The 24,472-nt window shown below is 39.6% G+C and overlaps 1 protein-coding gene across 12 annotated transcripts in view; it reads right to left on the minus strand.

Annotated features, from left to right (window-relative positions):
* The window catches only part of NCKAP5 (NCK associated protein 5), a 627,572-nt gene that overhangs the window by 137,421 nt on the left and 465,679 nt on the right, over positions 1-24,472 (minus strand). For all 12 annotated transcript variants that reach the window (XM_081005049.1, XM_081005050.1, XM_081005048.1 and 9 more), the window contains 3 exons: positions 19,267-19,335; positions 14,202-14,240; positions 4,423-4,542 (listed from right to left, as the gene is read on the minus strand). In XM_081005049.1, coding sequence (XP_080861175.1) covers positions 4,423-4,542; positions 14,202-14,240; positions 19,267-19,335 — 228 coding nt within the window. The remainder of the gene's footprint in view (positions 1-4,422; positions 4,543-14,201; positions 14,241-19,266; positions 19,336-24,472) is intronic.

Genomic DNA, 24,472 nt, shown 5'->3' on the forward strand with positions numbered 1-24,472 from the left:
AAATGTCTTGCAAGTTTGTTTCCTTTTTCTTAACACCGTTAATACAGTTGCGACTTGACTTCGAGGAGCAACTCATAGAACGCGGTGTGGTAGCCTTTTTTGAGGTTTTTAAAGACTTTGGTGATTTTTGAAGCTTTTCCAAAACTTTCCCGACACCGTGCTTCGCAAGACGAAAAAAATTGCAAGACGACAAAACTCACGGAACGAATTAATTTCGTCTTGCGAGGCACCACTGTATAGCGAAGCTTTTTAGGGTTTAATGTTTTTCTGTGTTTTTCTATATGCTGGAAGCTGCCCAGAGTGGCTGGGGCAACCCAGTCAGATGGGCAGGGTACAAATAATAAGTAGTAGTAGTTGTTATATTGTTATGGGTTTGTGGGTACCCTGGCTCCTCCAGATTCCTGGGTGCTGGGGTTTAATCAGTGCTCTGAGAATTAAGATGGGCCGGCAGACATCCTCCTCTCTGTTTGAGACACACACACACACACACACACACACACACACTGCAAAGGAAATGATTAAACAGTTGATTTCCAAATGGGTGCCAATGCCTAAGTGAAAACCATTTGTTCCTCTTCTTCTGGAGTGTTATGTACTGAAGTTCTCACCCTGGGCCAGCAGGGGGATACTGTAGATAGTTATGCAAATAAGGGATCGAAAGTGACGTTCAGTGATTGGATAGTTTTAGAAAATTGTTACAGTTACGTTGTACTGGAGCTCTATATAAACAGGCTGACTGAACCCTTCAGTTCAGTTCCGTTCTGGCCTGTGAATAAACAAGAGCTTTTTGAAGAATCGCTGTCTCGTCTGATATGTTCACCCACAACTTAACATGGAGAAGGATGGCAGAGAGCGTAGCAGTTAAAGTTTTCAAGGAACAAGTATTATAGGGCATTTTCATACCCTCACCTATTTTTAAAGTAGGCTCCAGGGGCAATTAAACAGCACTACAACTGAAATATGTGTAAGTCAGGGGCCACATCACTGTGACAGACACTAAAGACCAAATTGCTTTCACTAGAAGGAGTATACATGATTGGAGTGACTATCAGATAGGAAAGCTATATTGAACAATAAACCAACTTCTTTATCTGAACAATAGACCACTTTATTTTTTACTCTCCCTCAACCTCAAATTGTCAAAACCAATTCAATTACATGCATATTGTACATCTATTGAACCATGAAGGCTGCAGAGAAGACACACTCAAGATCTCATCATACTTGCTCTAGTATCTATGACCTGCTATAATACTTACTGTACCTAATATGCCTCCCATATAACAAGCCTTAGTTTGAAAATTCCAAATATTTTGCTTTTAGATTTCATTGTCATGACACTATATGGAAATTTCCAATGCACTTTTAAGTTTGCTGAGTTCTGTTTGTTTGAGAAGTACACGTAAATCTAAAGAGCCACATTGTATACATATTATATCTGTAAAAATATTCTGTTACTCACATACCATTATATTTTTTTTAGTCAAAGGGCTGTTTTGATATCCAGATCCTTTTTAATTGTGGTTGTATTATGTAGCCTCATCATAAAAAACTCTGTTCTATATAACTGCATCTCTCTAATTTACCTTTTATACTGAATATGCTCCATGTATGGTCCTGTAATTGTTTACATGACTATGTGTTAGTGTGGACATATCTTTATGACAAATCAATAGGAAATGTAAGGGAAAAAATGATGTAAGGTCTGCAAACCAAGTAAATACCAAACTGTGTAAGAATATGCTTATAGAAGGTAGAACAGGAAAAGTTAAAATCTGGAAGGCAGGTAAACACAACTTTGTGATACAATAAATTAAGTTCTTTGGCATACTTGCATGGAACATCATTTCATACTTAATTTTTTATGGGATTTCATTTTCAGTACTAATTGGTTACTGAATAATGTAGTTTTTAGATATTTTATTGATAGAATTATTGATAGAAGGGGAAAAGTCAAGTGCAACAACTTCAGCTTATGGACAGAGGCCATTGCTCAGTGGCTGAGCAACTGCTTTGCATGCAGAAGGTCCCAGGTTTAATTCATGGAACCTCCATTTAAAAGGGATCTGATGTTGTTAAAGTCTTTCTGCCTTAGACCTGGATAGACAATACATGTTAGGTAGATGCTGGATAAAATTCCTGACATGGTAAAACACAGCTTTAGAATATTATTTAAAATTCTGCTGTGCATTTCCTTCTTGATCTCCTGTCTGAATTTGATTGTTTTACTACTTAGTAGATTCAACATTAAATTAGTTTTACTTTATTTACTTTTGTTTTTGTTTAGCATTACCCAGCTTCTGAAATATTTTATCCATTTTAATCATTCTGTCTCATATATATTTAGATTGGGAGGCTGTGAGCAGAAACTATTAATTGATATTTCTGCAGAACACTCTATACATTTAATGTGGTTTTTTAAAAAAATAATAAACAAATATAATGTCTGCTAGCTGATGGTATTACTACATATTTAGAAGCACAGTTTCCAGGACAATATGTAGATTAAAACAATAAATATGATGAACTTGTATAAAGCCACAGAAAAGCAACCACAAAAACAACAAAATCCAGCAAAGCCATAAAAACAAAACTAAAGAAAACCTGCTGAAATGTCTGACACTGATAAACCACGAAAGCTGGCACCAGGCGGGCTTATTTGAGGAAGGGGTTCCTGAGGTGGGGTGCCAGTCCTCTAGTTAGCCGCCATCCACCACAGTTACTTTCAAAAATACTGTCACTTCAGGTTAAATACCTGGCCACTGAGATATTAGAATGATGCCAGATGAAGGAAAAGGAATGGCTTGGAGAGCAAGGTAGGCAAGGCAAGTCTCACAGCTGTGACAAAACACTGAAGTGATGTGCTTTGGTGGCAAATTAAACACGATTTACTGAAGATGGAAAGGTGGTTCTACTTCCATTTGGATCTTTCCGATTTCGTCATTATTATGTATCATCATGGGTTTTAATTAATTTATCTGTATCTTTGCAAGTATGAAGACTAACAGTGAGCATTGCTCATCAATATTCTCAGGTGGTACTAATTCTAAGGTACTGATTTCCATATTTTTCAGGATATATTTGCATCTTCATCATAAGCATACTGGACTAAGTACTTTACCTGCAGGCAGATGCATAGCAGAGTGTTCCCTTTCTGGGCATATGTGCAAAAGTATTGAATTTAACATGTCACCCTACACAGAAAATGTGAGATCTGAGCACTCTGCTCATATTGCCACCCAGGGCTCCCCATTCTATTAGGCAAGTAGGAGGAAGGGGCATGTTCAGCTGGCATATGGGATAAACATAAATCATGTTCAGGATTTGCCTGAACACGTGACAGCTTAAACTATGGTTGGGGTAGGTATGCACACACACAAGCTCAACATGCAATATTCCTGGGCTGCTGCTCATATCTTCATGTGATTTTTGCAAAGATCTGAAGATGGTTTTTAAGCATGTTCAATTGAATGTGCTCTCCATAAATAGAGGTCTGAGGATGAGGTGTGTGCTGCTGCCCTATCCATAGTTTGATCATTCCCATGTTCAAGCAAATGTCACCCAAAATTGTCTGATGGTATTTCCAAGTGAGTTTCCATGCCTGCACACCATAGAAGGAACTCTGCTGTGTCCTACAGGGATTCCTCTATGCAAAAAAACACAATAGACTGGGTTACGACCATCTTGTTTGATTTAAAAAATATGATTGCTTTCTCTTTTTTAACCCTTTATTCATTTCATGTACTAAGTATGTTGATTTCAACAGGCCTTACTTTCACCCCTCCAACAACAGCCTTTGTTATAACAGTAGTACACTGTAACAACTAAAATAATGCTTTAGATCAGGCTGCAATTGTCAGTGCACTGTGGCTGATTTTTCATAATTTAAGAAGAATTGTGCAGAAAAAATAGATGTAAAAGAAGCCAAATCCATTAGCCTATTAAACATTTTCCCCCATAAAAGGTATAAATTAACATGTGCAGATTTCTGCAGAAGATAGAGATAATTCTGTAAATTTGTATAAATTAATTGGTTAGACTAGAAATCTCTTCTTCATCCAATAAGATCCAATAAGTTACATGACTGAAATTATCCTATTACAACATGGCCTGTACTTCTTGTTGCTCTGTTTACTTATTATTCCAAAGTAACTTAGATTTCGTAGTGTTTTTTTAGAAAGCATACTGAGCTCTCTCTCTTCTCTATCTTATTCAGCTTCAATGTACCTTCAGAATTTGTACATTTTCAATTTCAACAGTATCAGATGACAGAGAGCCAATGTCCCTCTAATACACTGTGCCTATCAACTGTCATACTTTGCTTGTTGAAATTGCCATAAGCTGTCTAACGTTATGTAATTTCAGTAAGTATAACATGCCACATATTTAAACTGCAAATGTGTTTTCATGAATTAAGTCTACCTGAAGCAGCAAGCCAGATGTTGGTTTCATTCTTTGATGGAATAGCACACTAAGCGTTCGGTTCTGTTGTTCCAGGTCAAAAACTCTTGTCTTTAACTTTAAACACTCCTCCCTCAGGTCCTAGAACAGGGAAGGAAATCTGAATTAGCAAAAAACAACAACCCACATAATTCAAATATTAACTGAAAAGTCAATGAATATTATAATGCATGTGACAGAACACCACCCTTCTGTTAATGCCTGTGACAGAACACTACCCTATTCTGTTAATAGGAGGAATCCTATTTGCTAAAGGCTACTTGATCTTGTGGAGGCTTCTGCTGACAGAAGGATGCAAAGTGCTTTTCACTTATCTCTTGCCCTCCTGTACCTTCCACAACAACTTCCACACAGCACAGTAGCATCCCTCAACCACCTGGAGCAGATTTTCAGGTGTAGAAGAAGCAACAAAGAAGAGGTGAAATTGGCAACACCATATCCCTCCTTCCATAACTAGAAGTGTTGGCCAGATTAAAAGCCCTCCTGCCTGTAAAGGTAAAGGGACCCCTGACCGTGAGGTCCGGTCGCGGATGACTCTGGGGTTGCGGTGCTCATCTCGCTTTATTGGCCGAGGGAGCTGGCCAGCATGACTAAGCCGCTTCTGGCGAACCAGAGCAGTGCATGGAAACGCCATTTACCTTCCCACCGGAGCGGTACCTATTTATCTACTTGCACTGCATGCTTTGGAACTGCTAGGTTGGCGGGAGCAGGGACCGAGCAACAGAAGTTCACCCCGTTGCGAGGATTCGAACTGCCGACCTTCTGATCGGCAAGCCCTAGGCTCTGTGGTTTAACCCACAGCATCACCCGCGTCCCTTCTTCCTGCCTTTAGGATGAAACAAATGGATTCCTCCCCAGCTTTTAAAATTAAGCAGATTTTAAAAAGTGAAATTTCAGCACTAGCATGTCATAAGAAATTAAAAGGTAGTATTTCTAAATACCTAGTATATTTGTTTAGACTGGCAGTTTTCAAGTATTTATTAGCTTAAGAAAAGTTTTAATTAGTTTCATTTTGTCTGGATACATAATAATAAATAGAAAACATGAAAAGCAATGCACTTTCAGAAAGCTGCATTTTCATTTCCCCAACCAAGAGGGATAACCAACAGCACTCTAGAAACAATGCTATGTGGTACTGTGTGTCAGAGAAAGATGAACCAAGCAAGACCATATTTCATCGCAATCACAAGCAAACAGTGGGAAAGGCAAACATAACCTATGCCAGGTGAAAACTGATAAAAACTATATGCAACCACAGGAATAGCTATGTTTGACATGAGTATATTACATTCATCTTCTCAATCGCTTCATTATAAATCAAGTAGCATTGACAGCATATACATCCCCTCTATGGATATGTTCCTTCCCAACAGCAGTTGGATGCATTGGTTGTGATGATACTCCAATGAGATTTACCAGACACAAAATTATATCTCAAGTATCATCTGGGTACACAGACACTGAGGTATTAAATCACCACACAAATATGTATGTGCTATATGAGCAAGATACTGAATCTGCTTTCCTATCCACTTCTTCCTTTTCACAGTAGGCATGCATGTGTTGATGCAGGCCCATTCATCTGTTCTGTTGTATTAAGGAATGGCAAGCTTCTGAATTCTTGAAGGCCACTCCATTCTCCAGATAGTTGTCTAGGAGTTGTAACAATTCATCCCTCCCATGGGCAGTCAGGTTCTTTACTAAATCTAGCATCCCACATGCCTATCCTTAAGGGGATTTCATTTTGTTGGGAAGTGAGGCAGGAAAGGGTTAATGCTCCCTTCCCAATGTCTGTGCTCCCGGCAAAACACACCCTGCACTTCAAGGGGGAAGGGGTGAGGACTAATGGGAAGCTGTGGAAGCAGTTTTGTGCCACTTCCCACAGACCACACATCCAAGAATACCCTGGAAGCAATGCAATGGGACACAGTTTGGCATCACTCCAAAGACATTCCAGGAAATGCAGCCAGTACATAGCTGTAGAGACCTAGGCCTCATCCACACTTCCTCTTATCCTGCTGCTTTCCCCCCAAGGAAAGCTGCTCTTTAGCACTCAGTTGGAGCAAATGACAAATCAGGTTTTCTCTGAATTGATGTTTGCTCTGATTGAGCACTAAAGAGCAGGTTTTCCCTGGGAAGGGAGTGGGAAAGAGGAAAACCACTTGGATGAGTCCCAAGAAACTAGGGTTCCAACAGGATTTTCTGGGCCCAGTACACTGTATATATGTTCAGCCCAGCGCTCCATCATGCCTACAATCTAATGTTGAGAACTGCTGCCTACATACACATTGCAACTAAAACAAGAGCATATGGGCAAAGTAAGAAGGTGGGTGGGTTGTGGTCTCAATGGCACTGTGCTTTAGTGTATGCTCAGTCATTCCATGGGCAAATTAAAAACGAAAGTTATTTAAGTTTAAGGAGATCTGCAGCTTGGGTTCCTTGGCAACCCATCTACAATCCCCCTGAAACTAAGTAAAGACATTTCTTCTGCCCATATTATGGGCAGGAGCCATCATTTTGCCCTCATCCATCCAATTGTCAATTTCCATTTCAGGCCTACAATGGAAACTGTTGAGATGGCTCAGTAGCATGGAATTTCCATTTCCGTTATATGCTGCATTAATAATAAAATAAAATAAAAACATCAATTTGCTTCTCCTAAACATGAGAACAGCTGCACTAACTACCTACATTCCTGTATTTTATTTTTGAAGGGTGCAAAGCACAATGAAAAGTCTTGCAGCTTCCCACATATTTACTTGTTAACAGAATTAACAATAAATTGAGTTATATGAACCTATTGAAGTAGCAGGCCAGAATGTTCACAAAAATAGTCTTTTTTTGTCTGTTCTTGGTCTGCTGTGCCTAAGCCAGCACGGTGAACAGAGAAGAAGAGGTAACACAATGAGACACTTTTGTTAAATGAAAGCTGTAAAAAATGTGGGTTAGCTTTAATTCAAAGGTAAGGCTGGATGAATTAAGAAGTCATTTTGCCTGAGCACATTACGAGTGGAGTGCTTATTTAAAGTACCCCTAAGGCGAACCAAGTTATACATTCTCTGCCTTCCAAAGTGACAAGGAGGCAATGCTATCTTTTATTTGAAGTGTAGCAAAATTCTAAATCCTCTAATTCTGCAAACAGAAATCCCTGTTTATAACTGCATCATCTCAGACCTTTTATGGGGAGCCATTATATATATATTATTTTACCAAGCAAAAGCACTAAGGACAGTCCTTATGAGGTTCTAAGAGATAACAAATTCACTGTAAGACTAGCTGCTCCAATTGAGACTGAACCCCACAGTCAAAAGAAGAAGAAGCGCTTCACGAGAACTAGCAATTCAAACTAACCACAGGCCAAGTAACACCTCCTCCGCGCCATTCCTTTCAAAAGCTAAACTCTCCTCTCCCGCATTTATTCTTAAAAAAAGAATAAAACGCACGTTATTAGATTGCCCAACTATTGGCTAAAGGTGCTTTAGCACTACAGTTGTTCATAGGAAGATTTATTTTTTAAAGGCAAAAGCAGATGTAAAATGAATCCCCTCACATTATGAGACAGATGCTTCCTAGGCTCTAGAATAGAAGTGGGGTACCTGTAACCTCCAGACGATGCTGGACTACAACTCCTATCATTTCTGACTACTGATCATGTGGGCTGGGGCTTATGGAAGACAGAGTTCAACGGGTTTCCCAAAACTTTTCTAGAACATCCAATCTTCTCATAGGAATAGTTTCTCTTTTAAGGCCGCATAGTTTCTAGCTGCAGATGTTACTACTAAGGCGTTGAGTACTGGAAGTTCTGAAAAGAAGTGAGTATGATCTGGGGCAGGTTATCATCTGGCTGGACTTACTAGGAAGAGTTCAAAACGTCTGAACTCAATACAGTGGTACCTCGGGTTAAGTACTTAATTCGTTCCGGAGGTCCGTTCTTAACCTGAAACTGTTCTTAACCTGAAACACCACTTTAGCTAATGGGGCCTCCTGCTGCCACCGCGCCGCTGGAGCACAATTTCTGTTCTCATCCTGAAACAAAGTTCTTAACCTGAAGCACTATTTCTGGGTTAGCGGAGTCTGTAACCTGAAGCGTATGTAACCTGAAGTGTATGTAACCCGAGGTACCACTGTATGAATATATATTTCATCTCCCTCCATGCCAATCCTCTGCTATGAAGAGCTTTCAATATTCATCTCTACTGTTTCCCACAATCCAGAAGGAGCAGGAACCTGTATAGCATAGCACTTCTTCTTAGTCAGTACTGTATTCCTATTACATGTTTCCTCCTCCTCCACCACAGTCAATATATTGTTTTTCTTGGGTGTTAAAACAACTCCACATTTACCATCCTATTAGGCCATAAAACAGCCCCCTAAGATATGGAGACAAGCTACTGTCCTAGTATAAAAGCGAACATAGGTCAATAATATAGTGAAGGTTACTATTATCATCATTGGAATTAGATTTTATTATACCACAATAGTATGCTTGCAATTTATACATGCTGGGCTCCTTGCTACAACAGTCGTGAATATAATCAGCAGCCACATGGGTTATGTGGTTCAGATGGAATCAGTTTAGATTATGTGGTTAGGCCTACCTGGCAAAATACATGGAGCCAGCAAGGGTATGTTGGTCTTCACTGGTCCTCCACATGGGGCTGGTAAAGGTAGGGCTGGTGAACGGTGTGGGCAGGTAAGAGCTGGAGTGTTTTGGTTCTGTTCGCAGAATGGGGCCAAATTTGGCTTGAAGGTAGCATCTGAACCAACTCATGATCACTTCTAATGTCACAATGTTGATTTTACTAGGAGAAATGGTGCTAGCATGGGTACTTCCACACAATCCATCTTACTTCCACTGAGTTGCTAATTGTAGATGTTGCTGCTGAGGCATGATGCCTACATGGAAACAGCAACTACATTACCAAGCTTCAGGCCTTAAACTGAATCTTAAACTACCACGACAGTGGACCAATCTGATCTCCTGAATATGGACACGCAACTTTCAGGTTCAAGTAGTATGCCTCTAAGAACCAGTTGCCTGCAAGGAAAAATGGGAGTTGTGTTTTGCCTTCCTGTCTTACTTGTGGTCTACCCAGAGGTGTCTATAAGAAACACAATGCTGAATTGGATGGCCTTTTGGTTTGGTTCAGCACTGTTCTAATGTTTCTGTTTCAGTGTGAGAGGAAACTAAAGAGTGAAAGTTGTTAAGACAGGCAAGTCCAGCTTTAATTTCCCCTCAAAATTATCTGCAATGTGAAATAACATGGCAAGAGGACTCCAGCCAAAGAAGCTCCTGGCTAGAGGCTGAATGAAATAAGTTAGAAGCTAGTCTTAAAACTTAAGACATGAAATATTTTCTGGAAATGTTTATGATTGTTTGCTGGTCTGTTATTCCCCTATCGGTTTTTAGATGCCTCTTAAGTAAAACCGTAACTTGTGGAAATGATGGAAACAAAACAACAACAAAATGCGGTGCTCTGAGGCAGAACTCCCAATTTAATATATTTTCCTTCATATTTTCACTCAAAAACTAGGCTCACTGGAGGAGTTCCATATGTCTTATAAGGAACGATCTCTTCCAAAAGTACCCACTTCAAACTATAAATTTGATCTCAAGGATTCAGTGACATTGATAAATCACTCAAGGTTTTGCTCTCTCAGTTGGTGTCACCATGATCTCTCGGCGGAACAGAAGCTTCTCATATACTTCTGGGTATGCAGTACTTCATCCCTTACATTATTATAGTATGTATTTAATTTAAACAAAAAATTAGTCCTTGAGGGGTATTTCCAAATTCACAGTGTAATATACATAGTTGGTGTTACTGCACAATATTACTCTTCTGGAGTCTTTGAGAGCTCTTCAGATTCCCTCTGTATCTCATGATGCCCCTGAGGTGTGTTATCTCTTAGTGACATTACTTGTTCCATCTTGCTGCAGTGTGGTAGAAGACTTATCTGTTTACCAGTTATTACTTAGATTTGTATAGGAGCCATTTGTGATTGACCCGAAGAGCCTAATTTCCTTTTTACTGTACAGTATTGTCTTCCTGTCCTTTCTTATAAATAGTCTCAGTCCAAATGGCATAAGGAGGGCTGTAACAGTTAACATTCATTAACATTTAGAGTGCTGCCTTGTGTTTCCCCTTCAGGATATTAAATTAAGCAGCATTACTCAGCAGTAGGCTAGCATCTGTTAAATTTCATCAATACTAAGCAAATCACATTATTAAATACATTTTAATCTATATCCTTAGTTTGTTCATAAGGAGTCCTTAGTACCTGTGTCTTCCAATATTGACAAAAGGGGTTGTCATGGAAAAACATTGTCCTCAAGGAGTTATAAATAACTCACGAGACTCTCCCCACTTCAACTCCATTTTGCATTTGTTTTGTTTTTAAAAAAGAAAACATGTTGTTTTCTAAATAAGGTATAAATATATTGAGATCAATATACCAGCGAATATGCCACAACATATGGGCTTTTATATTGCAGAATGCTAATCTGGTTTGTGTATGCACTTGTATTCATGGCCTGTTAAATTGCATAACAAGAGAAAATGAATACATTTCTGATTTGTTTCTAGGGTTGGCTAGTCTGTCTTAATTCTCAATTGAGAATTTAGAAAAACAACACTGAAATGACAATTCCAGCAACAGATCCCCCCCGCCAGCTATATTATACAGTACAACAGTCAGCAACAATCCTGATTGCCAGGATTTCCTGTCCTAGTTGGTTGGAACTTCTCCTGGGGTTAAGTGGCCATTGGGACTGCTCAGCATGCACTTAGATTTACAGTCACAATACATGGATATCAGTGTGTAGTGGGGCAGAGCTTGTCTCCTGATACCAACATCACTGCTATTTATGGGGTGGGTTTGGGGCCATAGCACTGCACTCACAGGACTACTGCCACCAATTCAGCATTTCCACCAGTGCAGCAAAACACCAATCTTGTTGCTCCCATGCACCATCCTCACCCAGCTGTAACATTCTGGCCCACCCACATATGCTGGTACCGATGGATATGAAAGAATCTGCAACTTATAATAATGTGTATTTCTCTGCACTTGGAAGATATTTAAACCTTACCCAGTGTTGATGCCTGCAGAAAATAACTCACAATACCTCTATACCTCTCCAGCCCCCCGTCCCTGCAATACACACTCACACCCAAAGGCATCTCCTCACTCCTTCTAAGATGCCTCTCATGTGTTACATTTTATGGAGATGAAAACAAAGCGGGATGTGGCGTGTTAGTTCACAGTCATGTCCCAGCACCACAATGGACACACGGTCGCAGACTGCAGCTCTGAAAAGAATGCATACTTTGCACACAGAAGGCCCCAGGTTCAAACTCACACATCTCCCATAAAAAAAAACACCAAACGGAAAACCTGGCAGAGGATGGTGGGAAAGATCTCTTTCTCTGACCAGGTACAGGGAGGCCTTTTATGTTTCATATGAGATTAAAGGTTGTGTGTTCTTCATCTGAAGAAATGTAAGAAAAACTGTAGGCTGTATGTCTGCTACTGCACGAACACAGGGAAGGTTCTCCTGGACCAGGCCAATGGTCCATGTAACCCAGCACCCTGCAATGGCAGCCTTTGGGAGTGTTTGAGAGGAAAAATAGTCTCCACAGCTGTGATACTCAGAAACAGGTATCCAAAGGCATACAGTCTCCAACAATGGGGATAGACCATAGCTATGGTGACAAGCAACCATTAATTGGATGCAGGTGGCGCTGTGGTCTAAACCACAGAGCCTAGGGCTTGCCGATCTGAAGGTCGGTGGTTTGAATCCCCGCAACGGGGTGAGCTCCCATTGCTCGGTCCCTGCTCCTGCCAACCTAGCAGTTTGAAAGCACGTCAAAGTGCAAGTAGATAAATAGGTACCAATCCGGCAAGAAGGTAAATGGCGTTTCCGTGCACTGCTCTGGTTCACCAGAAGCGGCTTAGTGATGCTGGCCACATGACCTGGAAGCTGTACGCCGGCTCCCTCGGCCACTAAAGCGAGATGAGCGCTGCAACCCCATAGTCATCCACAACTGGACCTAACAGTCAGGGGCCCCTTTACCTTTACCCTTATGGTGACAAGCAACCATTAATAGCCTCCACAAAGTGATTGGGACTAGAATCTCTTTGATTAGCTTTTTAAAAACTGTTTTTACTAATAGTTTTAATATTTTTTTGTAACCTACTTCAAGGTTTTATTACAATCAAGCAGTATATAAATTTTGTTTGAATAAACTTTTAGATAGGCAGTAGATCCACCTCTTTCCTGTCACTCTTGTGTTGAATACAATAACCCCCACCTCCAGAACACCAGTTTGCTCTTGCTTGGGCTTGTGCATACATAGAGTCAGCAGACTGTGCACTGCTGAGAAAGTTGTGCTGGCATTTCCCCCTGTGCAGTAGGAGGGTAACTGGATGCCGATGTCCCAGTGTTATACTACCTATTAGACACACATGCACACTCTGCAGACAATACTTTTAAGTAGAAACTGGAGCCACAGAGAGTTAATTTCTGATCAAGAAATGAAGCCAGATAGCTTTGTAGATAAAAAATTTTTGAGGCAGAAGCACCACTCAAAAAGCTTAACAACAACAAATACAGCAAAGTTTGCAGCAAAAAAAGAAAAGAAAAAAAAGCCTAATATTGGCAATTGGAAATAGAGGAATATGTAACTCCCACCCTCCCAATAGCAAAAATGATGTGAGACCAGGAAAGACAAATAAATGGCAATCTGTACAAAGTTTTCTCTTTGCCAAATACATATTAGTAGGATCTGCAAGGAAATGCTGCAATGTGGAGTGCTTCTGTTCAGGTTTCCAGTTACTCAATTCCCTTTCCCTATCCAAATGTTGCATGTCTGTCAGCATGCTCAGTTCTCACTCTGCTCTTTTTGGATTCCACACCCCTGGGATTTTTCCTAAAGTATTTTGTTTGTATTTCAAACCTTGACATTGCCCCTGAACATTTCTTGTGTATAGCAGGGGTGGGGATACAATTTTGGCATAAGGACAGGCACTTCTAGAATGAGTTGATTAGGAACATGTCAACTACTGGACTTTGACAAGGAAGATCTAGCTTCAAATCCAAAGTTGGTGACTTTGGGCTTCTTTTTCAGCTCAAACCACTGCAGGGATATAAAGGGATTGTGCTTTAATCCCCCTGGAGGAAGAGTAGCATACAATTCTGATAGAGAAAATAAATGTAGAATAAATTCATCTAGTAATAAATGCACTTACTATCAAAGATGATAATAACAACAACAATAACAACAACAACAACAACAACAACAACAACAACAACAACTCTGCCTTTTCCCCTGATGGGAGTCAAGGTAACTTACAGATAAAAACAAGAACCACTAAAAGCATAAAAAAATCAAGCATTAAAATACAATTAAACATTGATAGAAAACATGCCAGTATACAAAGGGTCGAATACATGTCACAGTATATGTGCATGTTTTAAATTTTAAATTCTATTAGCTGAATATGCATGTATGTGCTAATAATTAATGGGATCAGAGAAGACATGGAGAGGGAATTTATCCATTTTCTCCCATGTTACAGTCCTAAGGAAAATCCTCTGCTTAAGCTGATATTTCATTACAGAGTAAATCTCTAATTAGCACCAATTTTATTGAATAAAGATCTTTGATAACTCTAATTAAGTATCCTTGGTAACTATAACATTTAACAGTGTCTCACGAAAAGGAGAAATTACTTACCTTCTGAGTAAGTAGTGCTTGTACAACTTGGTTGGCTACCTGTAAGAATAAATAAAGGACATTTGAGCCGTGCATCAGATTGTGTTTGTGTGTGCTTTCTAAGGGTCATAGCTGAGTAATACAGCATCTGCTTTGAATGCAGAAAGTCCTAGTTCAATCTGTGGCATCTCCAGGTAGACCTGGAAACCCTGAAGAGCCACTTCTACTTAGTATGGACCAGTATTTATCAAACTTGTATATTCAGCTGCTAGCTAGGGATGATGGGAGTTGTAGTCCAACAACAGCTGGCAACCCAAGTTTGAGTAACACTGAAGTTCGAACATTTGCAGTTTGAATCTGTGCAACGGGGTAAGCTCCCGTTGCTCTATCCCAGCTTCTGACAACCTAGGAGTTTGAAAGCATACCAGTAGAAGTAGATAAACTGGTACCACTGTGGCAGGAAAGTAAACTGCATTTCCGTGCACTACGGCTTCCATCGCGGTGTCCTGTTGCACCATAAGCGGTTTAGTCATGCTGGCCACATGACCTGGAAAGCAGTCAGTGGACAAACGCCGGCTCTCTCAGCCTGGAGTGAGATGAGCGGCGCACCCCATAGTCCCCTTTGACTGGACTTAACCATCCAGGGGCAGCGGAGTAGCACAGGGGAGGTGCTAGCCACCATAGGGTGGTGCTAGCTGTCCATGGGGGCGGGGCAAGCCACCCAGTCTGGAGGACGGCCATGACTGGGAGGTGGCGGCTAGGGTGCCCTACAGGCCACGCGCCACACATGTCCCATGCTGCATCCCTTCCTCCACTACTGTCCCTTTACCTTTTACCTTTACCCATAGACAGTGCAGAACCAGATGGCTCAATGGTCTGATTGGGTGAAAAGCAGCTTCCTGTGTTCGTACAGATAATTTCCTTTAGGCACACCTGGAGGGTTTTTTTTTAAAACTTCTCTTATCTTCACTTAAGTTTCAGATTCTACCAGTTCCCTTGAAAACCTCATTTTGTCCCAAATTCTGGAGTAGTGTAAGTCACAGGACTGGAAAAAAACCAGTACCATTCAGCTGATTTTGAAAGAGATATCATCAATTTTGTTCAAGCAGAAGGCCGGGCCCTGGATGTTTTCATGAGGTCTAATTGTTTCTTGATTCAATATTGACAAAACAGAACATCTGTCATGACAGCAAGATACTGTTAAGTGCCACTAAAAATTAAAATGCCTACAGTCATCAAATGTGCTTGGATGGCACTCACACCACACTTTATATTTATTTGCATCAGATTACAAAACATTGATTAGTAGAATTGTGTATACAACTAGTTTTTTTAATTAAAAAAAAAACCCCACCCCACCAGATATTAACATTTGTACCACACATTTAATTATCTAATACCTTATTTTGTTCAAAAAATGACCTATTTTTGTACACACTAAAAAACCTTATGTTGTCAAAGCAGAGCCCTATTATATCTGAAGCTTATCCATTTGAAAATAAGCATACCTAGCAGTTAAAAACAAAATTCCACTTTCTTCTCAACATCTTCATTGAAAAAAAATGTAACCTACTCATATGAACTGAAGCATGAGCAGAAATTTCAACCTACGTAATTCTGCTCCTGTATGATCCAAGAGTTTGATTTGATTCATACACTTATAACATGACCCATTATCACTTCTCCCTTTCCAGAACTGGTCTCTAACCTAAGGCAACTAGGGAATAAACCGTCACATAAAATAGTTCTGTACATGATTTAATACAAGACACAGACTAATACTGCAGCCATAATAACCCACAGCAGTAAATATATTGCATCTCTGAAATCCATGTGTGTTGCCCTATAGGCTTTAAGAACTGACATCCAACAGCATTCCTTCTAGCATGTATTTTTAGTTGTAACATTGTTTGGTGTACCTGAAAATTGAACAAACCCATCCAATACACTACTTCTTTATGAAATGACATGACATGAAGCCACTTATTAGTAAAATAAATAAATAAATAAGCAAGCAAGCAAGCAAGCAAACAGCTATGTTCAAAACCCTACAAGGTTCTGCAGACTGTGTCCAAGTCATTTGCAGCAGTTCTGCCTGCATAGTCACTGAGAGCTGTGCCAAGTGGCATAAGCAGAAGAGGGAGCAATGCAAGCACTTCTGATCTGAGTAGCTGAAGGTAAGGCAACCTAGTGGCAAGGGATGTTGGAGAATTCTGATGAAAGTGGAAACAAGAAAAGGAAATTGCTGATGTTTGCTTTTTCATCCCATGCCCAGAATGGAAATAAATCTAGCAAATACAATTAGTATTCATGTCATTGCTGATTTCAGTCCATCAACAACATGTTAATTGATCATGGCTCCCTCCCCCCCACTCCATTTACAATGCATTTCCTTCTTACTGAAATGAATGGGGTAGAATAACAATAATCCCTTTACCATCATGCAGAAATCCAAGATCTTTATACTTGGAAAAGCTGAAGTAGTATACCCATCATCTTAATTTAAAGAAACTCACCATAACAGATTTGGAGGATTTCTGGCCAATCTAAGAAAGAATAGCAACAGAGCTAAAATAATCCAGGATATATTTCCAGTGACCTGGTCATGTTTTCGAATGACGAAGAATAAGAATAAGCTTTTATTATCTTATTTGCATGGCATGTTAATGACAGCTTTTAGTTGCTTTCAAATACAAGTTAAACATTGGTGGGATCTTTAAATTTTGTGTGGCTAACTGCAAATGCTAGTATAGTAATTTTAAGATGTTATAGTGTGGTGTATCACATTGCCCTGATAGAATGCAGCTGAGTCTGACATAAATCTTTACTGGCATAATAACAGGAATAAATATTATACCACCTCTTGACAAAAAACTGACAATCAATTTCCAGAATAGGAAACTAGGATTAAGCATTTAAACCTCAGGCCCCTGAGGTAGAAGAAGGTAATCCTGTTTCTTGCATTAGGTTTCCTAGAGACAAGGAGATGGGTTTAGAATTTATAGATATATGTATTGAATTTTAAATAAATGAAGCTCATCCTTATATAATGCATTGCAGTGCTATTTACTTTCAAGTTCAATCCAAATGATTGATCTATCTACTTTAGAGGAAATAGCAGAGATAGACAACTAATTTCAAAACAATTGTTTGTTAGGATTACTATCAGAATTTATAAGCGACTGTAATTGTCTTACATTCTGATTCCCCCCCACCCCACCCTTTACAATGACTGAATTTTATGGGTAGATACACTCACAGAATATTAAATTGTATTTCAGGGCAAGAATTTGTAATGCAGTTATGAAGGTTAGGTTTATAATAAACAGAGAAGAAAGCATATGAACAAAAGGGACATTAAGATTTTTAGAAAATGAGGGCCTGAATCCAGCAATTTTGCACCTCAGCTCTGACTATCAGTTTATTTGATGAGGTTTTGTGCCTGTACACAAAGTTTGAAACAGCTGAGTAATCCCCATGCCATCAAATCAAATTAAAGTTTATACAGCTGATATTATTGAGATGGGAAGTGCCACTTTTGTGATCATCTACAACTGCTCAACTCTCCAATCTATGTTGTCTGCCCAGCAGCAAACCCTTGTGCTATTAATCTGCCCATAAACCTATTCCAAAATTCATACCATAAACCTGGCATCAATATGGGCTGATCAGAAGCCTTAAAGTTTTCTGCCACAGCCACTGGAAAAAACAAAAAAAAAACCCGCTTGTGCATGCCCACATGCGATCAGAAGATTTGTGTGTCACTTTTAAGTATGCGGTAGCATAGTACTGGGAACACTTTCACCTCAAACTACATAGAATATAATTCTAGTGTGAGCAATTCTTGTAGTTGTGGCTATATTTTCCCCTGCTTGATAAACCCCCGAATCCATATAATCAGAAGCAGCTGTTTATTAAATAGGTCTATATCCTAGCTGAAAAGTTTCTGTAGAAACTTACTCCAAAACAGCCTATATGTGGTACTTAATGGTAGTAGGTTTCTTGGTGGAAGGGATAGTGTGGAAAGTCTCTCAGCTGGGGGAAATGGTATAGCTGGACCTGGTTTTATAGCCTTCGACATAGGAAGTTCCCAAGAAAATGAATGTCTAAACATATTCTTCAAAGCTACTTCTGACAAATATTGTAAAAAATGGGGGGAGGATCCCTACAATCTCTATTTCAATTTTCAAGATTTGCTCTTAGAAGAACAGAATGAGAATGTATTAAACTCAGGTGGTTAAGCAGGGTCTTGTGAGACAGAGACCTACTAACTTTCAGTATCAACAGTTTCCCAGCTGATCTGGGAAATACAAACTTGCAGACTGAGCTTAGGTGATTTGGGGGGGGGGGGGGGAAATAGAACTAGACATGGGTCACAATCCAAGTTGATATTATTCTGGGATATAAAATCTCCAAGTTGTCTGGAATGCCTTAGATTGTTCATGCCTAATTAAGGCCAACAAAAGAAGAAAATGGTTTGGAAAATCCTCTTTCATTTGGGATGCAGACTATGTCATGGCTAAAAAGGATTATTACTATTACCATAATCTATTGCTGTACTTCTCAAAATGTAAGTCAATGGCATCACAGAGTTGGTTTGTTCAAAGTGAGCATGGGTCTTGAAGATAAATGCAAAGATCCAATGACTTTTCAGTGTTGCATTATGGATTTAAATTAACCAACCCATATTAAAGACAAACTTCCTCGGGTAGATCCACTCAGTAAAAGAACAGGAGCACCACTGGACCACACTACATGGGAATCAAATCTATCATTCCATCCAGGATTTGTAGGTGAAGCTAATAACAGTATTTAACTTTGGACCTTTAAAAAACCCAAAAAAACCTCTTTTGTCTCAAGGGAGCTAATTCCACTGCTTCTAATCTACTTCTGAATTTATTTATTTATTAATCCTGTGTATGTCCCAAGGGAAATCTAGAATCCTAAACAAAACTACAAAAAATTGTTCATAATTAGTATATTCGGAATTATTTTATTATAAACTGATTAACAAATAAAAATGTAACCCAATAAGAAAGGGAAGGGTTGCTTATTGGAAAAGTGACAAAACACTGATCCACCTTACTTCATCAAGGCAACGTTCATACTGTTCTCTCTGATTTTCATTTTCCATAGCCAGTGCGGAATTCTCTGCCTGCAAGACAGAAAAGTAATGCAAATTAATCAGTGGGCATGGTGTGAAACATGACAACCCAATCAATACATTTACCCTATACACCTCCTCAGGATCCAAAATAAACTCAGGGTGGGGGGGTGGGGATAAATAAATAAACAATAAACTAAATCTACGTGCTCTCATTTGCTGTTACAAATAACAGAAATTCTATTAGCTTTATGAAATTACCACAAAATACATTACAATTTAGAGAACGACAGACATTGCTATTCTACACATCTCTGTAATCTATTCTTGGCAGATGCAAAAAACAGCCTTTAGTATAAACACTGCAGTGGATATTTTGCACATCAATTTTCTTTTATTCAAGCTTGCCAAGCTCGAATGCTTGAAAATCATGAGTCAGGGGCATTTTCTTCCCTTTCCAAACCACAAAGCTTAGCTTAATATTAAGAGATTTAGAGATACAATAATAAATGCAATTTCTTTTTATCATCTGAACATTGCAGCATTGATGGATAGCACAGCCATATTTTAGGAGTGGTTTTTCTTTGTGATATCTTAAAATCTAGAAATGCAGCACACACTTTTCTCTTACACTGGGTGCAATGGCTCAAGCCTATTTTGTACAGTGTAATAGGTGGACAGTATATAAGCTCACCTCCAATTATCATAAATATATATAAATAGAGTTCACTGCTGTAAGACTGGAAGAGTTGGTAAAAATGCAGGGCACAATCTAGCCAGTATGAGACCTCTCCTTTCCAACTAAATAAAGTCACATTGAAAACAGCAGAACTTTAACACATGGATGGTATAATATACAAATTGTGCAATGTGGGAGCTTATCAGGGAATCCAGAAATAGAACTTGAAATCTCATTATCTGAGACTGGCACTTGACCTAAAGAGTAATCTGTGACTGCCTGCACAGTTCCCAAATCTTTGATCATGCACAGATAGAATAGGGGCATCTAATGTCAACCCTTTTAGTGACATCAGCATGAAGTCTCTAGATTGCACAGGCTAACTATAATATACTAAGACCTTGACCATCTCATGTTGCCTGGCAAACATAGCAGCACTCTGGGCTCCATCTCACACCTTAGTGTGGGTAGGGAGGGGAGGAATTATAGACAAACAGCAAATATAGCCTTTAGTGTTATGAAAACAATACAAGCCATTGTGATGTCAAACTTTCACTTCCACATTGAATTATGGTCATCTTTACAAGTAGAGGTTCCTTATGCCATGGCTAGTGACTGTCTCCAGATTAGAATATTAACCTATTTTATTTTTCTAGATTAGATCAGATTGTTTTTGATCTGCCACTCTGAAAAGAAATGTCACCACTAATCAACACAACTGAACAATGGGAGCTATAAGAGGAACTATTTGAATAGGCAAGGAGTGCTGGTTTGTCAACTATAGCTGTCCTGGACCAAGACAGCCTGTTATCAATAACCCATATTCTGGATATCTCATGGCTGTGGGACTGCAACATGCTCTACATGAAGATGTCCTTGAACATCATCTGGAAGCTGCAGCAGGTGCAGAATACTGCTGCCAGGTTAAGTAGCTGGGTAGTGAGATGGGATAATGGAACACCAATGCCAGATGCTGTGTCCTGGTTGCCTATGTGCTACCAGGCCCAATTCAAGGGCTGATAACAGTTAACAAAGCCCTAAATGGCTCTAGTCCTGATAAAATGCAGCAGTGCATCTTCTAATACCAGTCACTGCAATCCTTAATATGGGGGGGGGGGCCTCGGCTTGCAATCCCTACAAGGATTCATCGAGAGGGGATGTATAAACGGCCTTCTCTGTGGTGGGTTCTTTACTTTGAAATAATCTCCCCTTAGTTATGTCTGTCTTCCATATTTTTGATTCTCAGATTCAACGGAAGACACTCATTTTCCCATGCATTTGCATTTCATTTTTGGGACTCTTATCCCTAGCAGGGCTGCACATCAAACTATCTTGTTAATTAAATGTTCAGTTTGGGGTTTTTTTTTACTGATGTTTGATGTATTTTGTTCTTATGTTGTCATATTTCACACTTATGTTCTTTAGAGTTAGGAAAATTCAAAAACCAACCAACCAACAAAATCATAAATTTAAACTATTCATTATTTTATTTCTGCAAGATATAAAGCCTTGTTTCACTCCTGTAAAATATTTGCTTGTTTCTTGGGAGAAGTCTTTTGGGATATGGAATCCCTTTCAAATGTATTAGGACCAAATAAAAGTTCTAAGCCATCTAGGCAGCAGTGAGTCTAAATATTAATTCCTCCAGAGGCGGGAACAAAATAAAATAAATGTTCAAGCAAAAACAAACGCTAGCCTTGGGAATCCAGGCATGATACCTGGTGCTCTATGCATAACCTTCACATCACGTAACCATGACACCGCAATCAATACCACACATAATTACAACCATTACATAGTTTACATTGCTTGCTTCTCTTTTAATGTTCTGACAATCTATGAAAAGTGTTGGGGGCTTTTTTGTTATTGGTAATGAAATCAAGTTACGCTAGGCTTGTGCTTACACATTAAGGCTGTGATCCAAATAATTAATTGGCATGCAAGTAAGAGGACCAGATGCACAGCTTGAGCTTCCCCCCCAAGTTTTCTCTGAAACACTGCCCGTTCCCAAAGAGGCAAGCTGACATTCATCTTTAAAAAGGGGTCACTTCCCTCACACCAACACCCATACATCACTTATTTGTACCATATCTACTTTGATTGAATGATGAGAGCTACAGAGTGAGGTAGCATTCCAAAAGCTACAATACTCATGTGATACAACCAAATTGTTGTATAAGAGGAGGGAGAAAATCTTCATCGTATGCTTTGGAATAATCACCTCCATATTAGTGTACAGTCAGCACACAGTGAGCCTACTCAGGGCCAAATTAATCGTAGAGGCGAATGTTGCAACTGTATTCCAGGGCAATGGATTCAGGGGAGTAAGCACAGCTGGAAAGGAGATGAAGAAAAGAAGTGACAGCAGAACTCAGAGTAGGAGGGATTGGTGTGGGATGCCGCCCCACTTTGTGGCAGACAGATAACTATGCCATTTGTACATGTGAAATTAAGATATACATTTTTGCCCTTACGTGTATCACTTTACACTTGTTTACACTGAATTGCATTTGCCATTTTACTACCCATTCACTCAGTATGCAGAGGTCCTTTTGGACTTCTCATGATCTCATTTTATTTTAATGATCCTTAATAGTTTAGTATCATCAGCAAACTTGACCACCTTGCAGCTCACCCCTAACTTCATAGATGCCAATACCAATCCTTGGGAGACTCCACTTTTTACATCTCCCCATTCAAAGAACAATCCATTTATTCCTACTATCTGCTTCCCGCTGCTTAACCAATTCCTGATCCACAAGAGGATTTCTCATCTTATTCCTTGACTGCTAAGCTTACTTAGGAATATTTGGTGAGGTACTCTGGCTTTTGAAAGTCCAGAGACACAGTGTCAACCAGACCACCTCTATCAATATGTTTGTAAGAGAACATGTTAAAAAGCAAACTTGATATATCTGAACGTTGAACTTTTAAATCTGAAAATGGATTTGAATTTACACAGCTGGAGACTCTTCTCCATTTTGCTAATCCAGTGATTTAGATATTTACACATTTTTTTGCTGATTTGTACTCCCTGATCAGAGAAACAAGAAAGTGGTGCTTGCTTGCTTTTTTTTTTTGCTTAGCCCATGTTCCCCAAATACAAAATTAAGAAATAAGGATATGAGAGTCTTACAACTAATAGTATAATCATTTGATAGGACAAGTTAGAGAGATATCCATAAGGATTCTGATCCTAGAGGTTTTAAATATCAACTGGAATTTATGCAAGTTTGATGCCTATCCTTCCAGTGATTGCTGAGCAAATCATATCCATTTATTTGACATTTTGTAATAGGGACTGAAATAGGAAGGCAACGCTTCAATGACTTCATTTAAGACCCTCCTGCCAGCCCCCTAAGGATGAAAAAGCAATGGCTAAATACATTAAATCACCAATAATGTAGCAGAGCATTGGAGGTAAAAATAAAATAAAACTGTAAAATATAAGAAGGTCTATTTTCTGTTTTGCACCTTAGCCTAAAAAAAAAAAGGATTTTATGTCACTCTTAGCATGTATGCTTCATACCTTTCTTCATCTCTTGGAAATCCATTATTCTACATGCTTGTGCCTAGATTATGCTTACCTCGTGTACTGTCCCGTGTCTATAAATGTATTGAAAGAGTATCTCAACAGCTTAAGAAGAGCATCATGAGGAAGAAAGTTTGCATAATTATGTAGGGGAAACATGTATGTAAAATTTCTTCATGGCATCAGTTATTTCACAATAGGCTGAGATTAATTTTTGTAAAGTCTCGGAGTTTTCAGCAATATTTACATTTTAAGCAAGTGATATAGAGTTGTTGCTTGCTGAGCATCACTTCAAATTACAAAATAAGCAAGCGTTTCCCTTTTGTACACCTAAATCCTAGACACCAAGCACTATAGAGTCAGCTCAGCTCTTGTGCCAAAGCCGCAGAAATGTATAGGGAGACGTAGCATGATAGAAGCACCATGAATGTTTTTATGCTGTTCTTATTTTCTTATAATCTATGCTTTAAAGTTTGTATGTGTGTTTTTCTTCTTTTGTTTGTAAGCCACTATGAGATACAAGTGTAGTATTAATCTGACAGGGAACTGCCATCGGAGCTAGAGGCGGAGGGAAGGCTCCAAAGGGATGCAGGAGAGGGTCCCAGTAGGGAGAGAGGCAGCCCATCTGCTGGGGAAGGAAATCAGCGTAACACCAGTGGAGAAGGGGGGCAGGTGGGGGAATTCCTGAAATACCAAGACAGCTTTCCCAGGAGGCTGAGCCAATGGAAATAGGTGACGCGCGCGAGCGCGAGGTTTCAAACTCCAGTGAAGGTTGCAAGAGGGAGGGGAAGGAGTGGAAAACCACCAAGAAGTGTTTCCTCTGCCAACGGCCGGGACATTTTGCAAGGGTCTGCCCTCAAAGAAAGGCCTGGCAAGGGATGGTGGGGGCTGCTGGCTGTGAGGAGAAGGGGGACGAAGGGCAGGCGCAGGGAAACGACAGTGCCTGGCTGCCAACCAAAGGGGCCAGCAGCCAGACC

Source organism: Podarcis pityusensis, assembly GCF_964106645.2.
Source record: "Podarcis pityusensis genome assembly, chromosome: 1".
Lineage (NCBI taxonomy): Eukaryota > Metazoa > Chordata > Lepidosauria > Squamata > Lacertidae > Podarcis > Podarcis pityusensis.